Below are 10253 nucleotides of genomic sequence, written 5' to 3' on the forward strand. Positions count from 1 at the left end.
CAATTAGATGGTTTTTTAATTTTTTATGGAAATTTCAGCCTATTCATTGTAATTTTTATTGTGATTCAATATAAATTTTATAAATCGAATCATCTACTTCTCATCATAACCTACGAGTAAAAGTTTAACTAGAAATAATTTATTCAGACAGCCGCTAGGGGTAATTTTTACTCTTAATTGTGAGTAAAAATTAATCTGATTGATTTTTACTCACTGAAAGAGTAAAATTTCGTAATTAAAAAGTTAAAAGTCGTAATGGCCCAAGGTTACTCGATTTAGAGTAATTTTTAGAATAAATAACATGGCAATATTCATACGAAAATTCTTTCCGTGTATGTACACACATACATACACTCGAACATCATCTTGAAATTAGTCAGAATAGCTTCCTAGAACCTCAAAACGTCAAGATCTTTTAGAAATTCGATTTTCGAAAATTGGACCGAAACCAAGAACACCGAATTTTTGAAAATTTACAATTTTTTTAGCGGGAAGTTAACAAATTCAAATAATTTTTTTTATAATAGACACATTTTACCTGTAATTCTTGAAAATACAAATATTCGACTAAATTTTTGTAAAAAATTCGCGGAGTGAACATGGATCAAATCCGAAGTGGATGACTGTGTATTTGTTCAATTGCTCTGAAGTAAATTTCTCTCCGAAATCACTTATTCACTTCGCTGAAAAACAAACTTTCCATTTACTCTATATGCAGAGTGATTTTTTTTAACTTCCGGAACTTTGAATGACGAAGTAAATTCGGATTTAAATAAAATCCGTAATCACTTCGAATTCACTCCCAATCTTTTACAGTCAAAGCAATAACACTATAAAATAAATAATAACTAGCGTACGTGTTTCGCGCGCGAGCCCGTGCGTGTCGTTTTTCATATATTTATTTGAATGTATATTTTCGTGTTGTTTGCATATATTTTTTGTTTTCGACCAATCACGTTACGAATAGTTTGGCCTACATATATTTCATCTAAATTTTATTACAGGATCATAATCTGAAGTACCTGGGGTATAATGGGCCATTTAAAAAATTTGGGAAAGATAAGAAAGTATGAAATTTTTAAAAATTAAGTGAGATTGCAACCAAAAGAAAATTAGTCGCTCGAAATTTTGCACAAATTTTTTTTTTAACGATTTCATAACATTCAATATTAATATAATTTTAAGAAAATAAATAAATAAATTTTAAAAAATAAAAATTGGCTACTCTATACACTAGATTATCGTCATCATAACTATTCTTCTGTTATCTGGTATACAAAAGTTTAATCACCTACACGAAATGGTTACGTGTCCAGTTTAACCTTCAACCACTTCATCATCTGTGCGCTTAGTGTATATTTTATTTAATCTATTTGTCATGCACCCCGTCGAGTTCAACACAACACTCTCTACTCTCTACGCTCTACACTTTAGCCTGCTGATGTGACTACACTCTTCTACCACCATATATATACATATATATATATAATATAATATAACATACCTCAAATGTTATCCCAGTATGTACCATACCTAAATAACTAAGATATAAATCCCATGAACAAATATCCGTATTTTCTTATCATCATATTTTCCTTTTAAATAAAATATATTAATAACTTAACTCTCGGCATATATATTTATGAATTAAATATAAGATAGTATAGACTGTAGACTAGACTTGACGAGACGAGACTAGAGTCTTTCTAGAGAAAGTTAACTAAGTAAATAGTGAGTAATTGTTTATCAACAAAATGAGTAATCGTATCTTTGAACCAAAATCTAAAATCCATGATACGGTTCTTTATTTTTTTTTTGGTTATATATTTAAGCCGTCATCTCGTCCATTGTCCTGTTGTATACCTGGTTAGTCGCCTCGACAAACAGTAAATCTATTTTTTATTTTTGTCTGACTAGATTGCCAGGGTAATATGGTCTACTTTGTCTGTTTTCCGCGTCGTTTTTTTTTAATTTTCATCAAACCTTTTTTTTACCGTCAGCTTAACGTTCACGTTTGCTTTAATTTTTACCTGTGCGACCTGCACTCTTCTTATTCTTTTATGCTTTTTTTTTGCTTCGATGAACTACTGAGTATTTTTTTTTCTCAAGTATTTTTCTGTGCTCTTGACTCTATTACATCAACTTATTATACTTGGATTTTTATGTTTTTTAAATTTATTTGTTAAAATGTTTGAATAAAAAAATTTAACAATAATAATTATATATCCTACGTGTGAAAAAAATGTATCTTATTTTTGATGGGTAATAAATTGATATATAAATTGAAAAATTAATATAATTATAAGTTGAGAACGATCCCTAAAATAAAAGCAAAAGGGGCATTTTTATTAAATTTATCATGGGGGAAGGGCAGGACTAGATCGAGTGGGCAAAATGGATCATCCCGAAAATTGGGTAAAAATTGTCTTTTATCATTTCTGACTGTTATGATTTTTTTTTCAAGTGTCAAAAATTTTTTTTTGGAAATTATTCCTTCAAAAATAAAAATAAATTTTTTTTTTTTGGAAATTATTCCTTCAAAAATAAAAATAAAAATTTTTTTTTGGAAATCATTCCTTCAAAAATAAAAATAAAAATAAAAATTGTTTTAAAATTTTTGCGCGGACTTAATGCATCTTTGGTCGCAAAATATACATGCAGTGTCTTCTTCGCTATATATAAATTTTATACAAGTATCTTTAACATTTTTTTTTTGGAAATGATCCGTTTTGAAAATTTTTTTCAAATTTTTGTAAATTTTTTTCTATGGAAACTTCAAATTTGGTTCAAATGTAAGTCAAAAAAAGAAGATTCACTTTATCATTCAAGTGCACAAAAATCCATTATTTCTTTAGCGGTCCCGTTTTGCCCGGTTTTCCCTTATATACATATTTATATATGTAGCACTTCCCCTCGATTTCTTAAAATATGCATGGAGTGCTTACCGGTACTACCCCCATCTAAATAAAACGTCGTCGGAAGGAAGCTGGTTTATTTTTTGTATCTTACCGATTATGTATATATATATATAAATATATATATGAGGAATAAAAAAGGGGAATACATACTTATAAGAGTAAAGGTGAACCGGTAAGAGAGAAAGAATGAATAAAAATAAAAGACAAGTATATATATATATATATATATATATATATATATATATATATATATATATATATATATATATATATATATATATATATATATATATAGAAAAAAAATATAAAATGAAGAATGAGAGGTAACCTCACCTTTCGAAACACCTGGCTATTACCACTGGATATTTTATGCCACCATATGTGAGTTTAGGCCCCACTGGGACTAGTAGACCCATTTTTGGGGTCTGTATAATGCAATAAAACTAAACATGTGCGTTAACTCCCGTTGGATGCCACGGATGAAAAAAAAAGTAGTTTTTTTTCTTTTAATTCCGGCCGGAGAGGAGAAAAAATTGGAGCTCGTGCCTTTCTGAGCTATCGGTTGCCCGATCGTAGTATAATGAAATTTAAGTCGACTAGCTCAGATTCACTCTCAAATTTCATTATTTCGCAGCTAAAAAATTTGAACTATTTTTTTAAACTGGTGGATGTCCTAATAATAGGACAGTTGTAACAAAAATGTGAATAATTTTTTTTATTTGTTAGCCATAAATAAAAATAAAAAAATTTAACTCTATGCAATGACAGACGAATCTGTTCCAATTACCAGACGATTTTTTCGTCAGTATGTTAAGTCTCAATAACGGGACGGTTGTAAAAATGTGGATTTTTTTTTTTTTTTCAATTTTTAGTAGAAAGTCAAAATTGTAACTCTATCGAACGATAGACGAAATCTGTCCCAATTTCGAGACAGTTTTTTTTTGTTAGTAGGACACATGTCCTACTAACGGGACGGTTGTAAAAATAAATAAGCAATTTTTTTTTTTAATTGCTACCGAGTAAAAATATATAAAATTTGGAGTATATATATGATTTCTAAAAATATCAGACTGCAAATTAAATTGAGGTAAAAAATTATATTTTTTTTATAATAAAATTTTTAAAAAATATAAAATTTAATTAAAAAATGAATTTTAGAATAACCATTTTTCCCCGGTTACTCGTATTAATTAATTAATGTATATAAATTAATTTATAAAATATATTATTTGCGGTATTTAATATATTTATTATTTACACTCAAAAATATTTGCTCACGTCTGTGTTTAGATGATTAAATCTGTTAAGAATTACGAGACATGTAATGTATATAAATATGAATAATAACTATGTTCTGTAGGTATTGTACTGCGGTATAGTAGCAACTAAGAATTTCGATGCGTTAGTGTGTTGAGATAAAAAACGATGACTAAAAAGATAATATTGAGTCTGTCAGCGGACAATTGCGCTGATGCACAGTGTACACTTTGCGATAGATTGTTGTTTTAAAATAAACAATAAAAAAAAAAAAATAAGAGAAATATGTACAGATTAGAGTCTTTTGAAAACTTTTAAATGTATACAGATAAAATATATTTATATATTTTTTTTGTTTAGTCAAGTTTTCACTTTTGCTTTTGCTTTACTTCAATACTATCTATTTACATGACTCTGTATTAACTCAATGTTCAACATTGTGAAAAAAATTGTACAATGTAATGCAGTACTAGTTACTGTATATATATATATATATATCGATATATCGATTGTAAAGAATGAGTCATATACTTTTCTATGTCAATATGAGTCACTAAAAAATTTTTCAAATTTTATATAAAACAAAATATATATATATATATATATATATATATATTTTTAAATTCAGTTCTCTATCCCCACCCTAATTTTAAAAAAAATTTCCAAGTGACCATTTTGCCTCACAAAATTACAAAAAATTTTCTACTTACTATTCAACCCAATTTTTTATTTTATTAACAAATAAAAATATATAAAACCCAGACAAACGTGAAATAAAATTAAAAGTCGCAAATTAAAATAAAGAATGAAAATTTATTCAACGGTCATGTCAAGATAATATTATTTCATCCATCATGAAAACGACCTGCTGTACTTGCCGTTGGATTATAAACCAACGTACTGCGGTAGTATTAAAAAATATATATAAATATACATATAAAACTTGGTCATGAATACAATCTTATACCTGTCTCGAATGTTATTTAAATAATTCTCCGAAAAACTAGTACACAACCCCTTTTACCTTCTTCTTCTTCTCTCTATATATATATATATGTATATACATAAATATAAATATACCTGAAATAAAAATTACCAAACAATGTATTGTTGAGAGTTGAGACGCACACCTTATATTACATAATATGGAGCCTAAAAATAATAAAAATTAAACAGAATCTCTGGTAGCATCTCTTTTTGCCACACAATTGCCACCGATTCTTATCCGTCTCTAGACATACGACATATACGTTGATAATGCCCGTAATCCACAAGGTGCCTAGTGCTGAGTACAAGGGGTAAATATTATAATAATATCAAGGGTTGCTTTAAGAAACAGGAATTACAACTTTACAACCTTGACTGTATTTTTATTTTTTTATTCAGTACGCATGTAAGTATAGTTTCTATGCAACATTAAATAAGATTATACCCTTAAGTCTTAACTTATTCCCTCAAATATATTTTACAATACAGCAGTTGACAATTGATGTTTTTATCATAAATTTTTTTTATTTTCATAATTTAAAATTTTTAACGTGGGGTAAAAAAAAAATTGTTATTAAAATTTTTTTGTAATGGTCCATATTACCCGAATGAATTATTTTTAAAAAAAAATTAATTTTTAAATGTGGGGTAAAATAAAAAAAATAAACTGTTATTAACAATTTCGTGTAATGGTCCATTTTGCACGATTTAATTTTTTTTTATTTTCATAATTTAAAAATTCTATTCTGGGGTAAAAATAAAAAAAAAATAAATTCTTATTAAAAATTTTTTGTAATTGTCCATTTTGCCCCAATTATTTTTTAATTAAAAAAAAAAGTTTAAATTTGGAATTTTATTTTCCCATTTGAGTTTAATTTCAAAATTTTTTTTTTTAATCGTCGGGTACAAAAATAAAATAATAGACAATTATAAATTAATTTCTTTCGTACGCATCACGATAAATCAGTCAAAAAAAAACAAAATTAACTCAAAGAATTTTTTTCTCCACATCACACATAACATGTGACGTGTGTGAGTGAGCTGCACGCGTGGGCGATGCCACGGCACGCGACACGACCGTTACATCGAGTACACCAGAGGGGTGCGTGAAGAGGGAGAGAAGAACGTCAGTAGAGGTCTACACACTGAGAGTGGGGAAACGGTGCGCGCACGTCGTTACACTCAAGCTCACAAGAGCGAGTGAGCGAACCAGCACAACAACAACAACACAGACACGCTGGAGTGAGAAAAGTGAATGTCTGCCGGGGGACATGTCACTAGTGGGGATGAAATTTTCAAAAAAAGTAGGGGTCGATAAATTTAAGTATAAATATTTTATTTATTTTAAATAAAATTTTTATTTATATGGAAAATTTCATGTGGGGGTAAAAATTTAGGGTGATGAAATTCGGGGTAAAATGGGTATATCTAACCCAGCATCTGTCTCACAAGACATGACACACGCGGAACAATCACAGAGATCAGGTATATATATATATATATATATATATATATATATATATATATATATATATATGTAGACTGAGAGTGAGAGAGAGTTGAAAAAAAAAAAAAAAAGAGGAAACTAAAGAATGGGGATGTAACAGTGAACAGATGCGGTAAAGCTGATTGGTCATTGGCCCGCGACCGAGTAAATCTTATTGGCGTTGAATGTAAGGCCCATGGGCCTACATTGGTTGTACAGCACGTGCGGGCCACCTGCAGAAACTAAGTGGGGAGAATCGTCTATATAAGGCCCTGCGCGTCGACCTTACTAGTCAGAATCCGGCCGTCAGCCGTACCGACAACTTCGTAGGGTCTACATATACCTTTTTCCTTTTTTCATTTTATATAATAAGTCAGTACAATTATTCCTACACAATTATTTCGGTTATTCGTTGTAACATAAGTGAATAATCAACTACACTATTTGTGTTATTTATTATTGTGCATTGACGGATTACATTTATTTGTGCAGTGTTTTTTTAATAATTGTTGTCCTCCATTATTTGGATTACCAGGAGGTCAACAAATTTTTAATTACTGACAGACATTTTATTTTAAAAATAAGAAAAAAAAAACTATTGCAAAATGCTTGTCGAAGAAATGCCGCGTAGTTTTGTGAAAAAGAACAATAGTTACAGCCACTGTCCGTTGAAAAAACGGCCAGTCCATGTGCTGTATGAGGAAGTTCCCGAATCTGTCAAAGGTAAATTTCAAAATTTTATAAAAAAATTTTCCAGAAAATTCAAACAAAATTTTCATAAAAAAAATTTTTTTCGAAGCAATATAACTAATGAAATATTTTATTTGTGTTTACAGACGAAATCATCGACGTAGTGACAGATGACATCCCAGAGCCAGAGAACTTGAGCACAAAACCAGAAGATCTGAGTCTCACGGCTGAAAAATTTCGACCACGTTCACTATCACGGTCACCGTCACCCTGTGCCAAAGTACCCCGTCAATCAATCGACCAGTGTTCGCCACTACGTGTGTCAGCAATCCAGTCTCTCCAACCCACAGCAATTCACCATCAGTTACACTACCCATCAAAACCAATAACTCCACCCGTTGGTATCGCGCCAGTGAATCAAATCGTCAAGAAAGAACGAGTCGAAGTGATCCAACACGACGGTGGTTCATCATCATCAGCATTGTCACCAATAAATTACTTGGCAACGAAAACACCATTGGAACCATTGAATCTCAATACACCAGTAGAACCAGTTGCTCATTACGCGACACCAGCTTGGACTCGGGCTCCACTTTATCCACCCCATTACTTGCCATACTCACCAGCTTACCGTTTTCCCCAGCATCCGACTGGCGAACTCTACCCGTCATATCCTCTGGCAGGATATCATCCACACTCGTCACCAGAGCATGCATCGCTTTCACCGCCACCTCATTCATCATTGACATGTCCGACAATACAGAGACCGATTCCCCGTAACTACTGGACGGCATCAAGTCCAGATCATTGTACTCTATCGCCAACAAGTACAATGAGCTACGGTCCACTCAGATCACCACCACCAGTGACACCCGAAGATTTATCATCCCCTGGAAGTGACAGTGGTCGTTCAAGTGCCGGTTCAACATCAGCCGGGTCAACAATTCTGATGAAAATGGACTCGACATCGCAAAATATCGTCGGAACACCATCAGCAGCCTCAACAGTTTCCACAAATTCCTCATCGTCACCCCGATACCAATGTCCTGATTGTGGCAAATCGTATTCTACTTACAGTGGACTATCGAAACATCAACAATTTCATTGTGCTGCTGCTGAAGGGCAAACTAAAAAATCATTCTCGTGTAAATACTGCGAAAAAGTTTACGTCAGTCTTGGTGCGCTGAAAATGCACATAAGAACACACACGTTACCGTGCAAGTGTCATCTGTGCGGAAAAGCATTTTCACGTCCCTGGTTACTACAGGGTCATATTAGAACACATACTGGTGAAAAACCATTCAGTTGTCAACATTGCAATCGTGCATTCGCTGACCGCAGTAATTTACGCGCACATTTACAAACGCACAGCGATGTCAAAAAATATTCGTGTAGTTCGTGCAGTAAAACATTCAGCAGAATGTCACTTTTGACGAAACATCAAGAAGGCGGCTGTCCTGGTATCAATGTACCTATTGGTTACAATTGTTAATTTAACTCACACATATGTATTATATGTACATATATATCGTCTTTCGTGCATTCCACTTTTGTAATAAGTAATTTAAAAATTAATATTTATGATAATTAATACAGATTATTAATATATATAATAGACATATATATTTATATATATGTAGAGTAAGTGCCTTAATTTTTGAGACGACAGACTGTTTTTGTGAGTACAAACAACAATTGCGCGTGAACAATTATAATAATTAGGTTTTTTTTTCCAAGTTTTCTTTATTTATATTTATTCATTTTTTTCGGGTTTTTATTAATTATTATTATTACGATTATTTTTTATGATACTGAAATCAGCCGTCTAATAACTTTTGGATGTTTTTAGAAACGATAAATTAAAAAAAAAATATTTTACAAAAATGCACTTATAGCATTTTTAATTCTCTACATGTGCATATTTTTAGTTTTTTTTTTTTTTTTTTTTAATTTAAAAGTCTGGAAATTGTTAATTGTCTGCTGAAATCAGGATCATATATTTTTTTATAAATCAAAATTTGTGTTTTTTCGTTTTGTACTTAGGGTAAACGTGTGTGCCTTTATATTTTTTTAAAGTAATTGCCATATCTTGCTAATCACGCGTGCGTCTTTGAATTCATTTTTTTTTTTGCCAGAGTGAAACCGCTTGATGCGGTACCGTGAAACTTTAGTGCCATTTTTTATTTTCATGGTTATCTTTATAACGATTCGGGATTTGATACTTTTTTTTTTTTGGAAAATTCATCGGATGTTTCTAATGCGTCCTAATGCCATTTTTTATATTTTATGTAACTTTTAAGCGCTTGATAATTTATAGATTTTTTTTTTTTTGCATTAAGAGTAATTATGTGTAAATAATTAATGATAATTGACTTTAATTATTTTAAAGCGAAAAATAGTGAAAAAAAAAAAAAAAAATTAATACGCTGACAAAAAATATTTTTGATAATTAATTTCTTCGCTCCGATTTTTTAAAAAATCGTTTGAGTTGTAAGGCAAAATTTTTTATTTTTAAATTGTCGGTTGTTTTTTTTTTTTTTATTATTTTCATACAAATATTTGAACAAACTAGTCATTGTATAAAACAAAAAATTAAAAATTATTGAGTGTATAAACGAGAGAGAAAGGGAGAAATAAATATTTTTTATGAAATCCAATTTCATATTGAGAGCTCTCAATATTTTTTTTTACACAAATTTTGATGTTCGAAATTAGGACTAACATATATTATGTGTAAAAGAAATTATGAAGAAATATAATATAATTGCGAGACTCAGGGCGAGTACCATATTTTATAAGATTTTGTATAGAAATTTTTCTAAAATTAAATTTTATATAAAAAAAAAAAACAAATATCTTTTATAAATAGATATATTTAAATATTTTATAAAACAAATAAATAAATTTTTAAAGAT

The 10253-nt window shown here is 30.1% G+C and overlaps 1 protein-coding gene across 1 annotated transcript; it reads left to right on the plus strand.

The window, feature by feature from the left end:
- The first annotated feature begins 6961 nt into the window (after positions 1 to 6961).
- On the plus strand, positions 6962 to 9243 carry LOC103568775 (protein escargot). The gene is made up of 2 exons (XM_008545743.2): positions 6962 to 7371; positions 7485 to 9243. The coding sequence occupies exons 1-2, from the start codon at positions 7254 to 7256 to the stop codon at positions 8828 to 8830; spliced, it is 1464 nt and encodes a 487-aa protein (XP_008543965.1). The 5' UTR covers positions 6962 to 7253; the 3' UTR covers positions 8831 to 9243.
- The last annotated feature ends 1010 nt before the right edge of the window (positions 9244 to 10253 follow it).

The sequence above is a fragment of the Microplitis demolitor genome, chromosome 6 (genome assembly GCF_026212275.2).
Source record: "Microplitis demolitor isolate Queensland-Clemson2020A chromosome 6, iyMicDemo2.1a, whole genome shotgun sequence".
NCBI lineage: Eukaryota > Metazoa > Arthropoda > Insecta > Hymenoptera > Braconidae > Microplitis > Microplitis demolitor.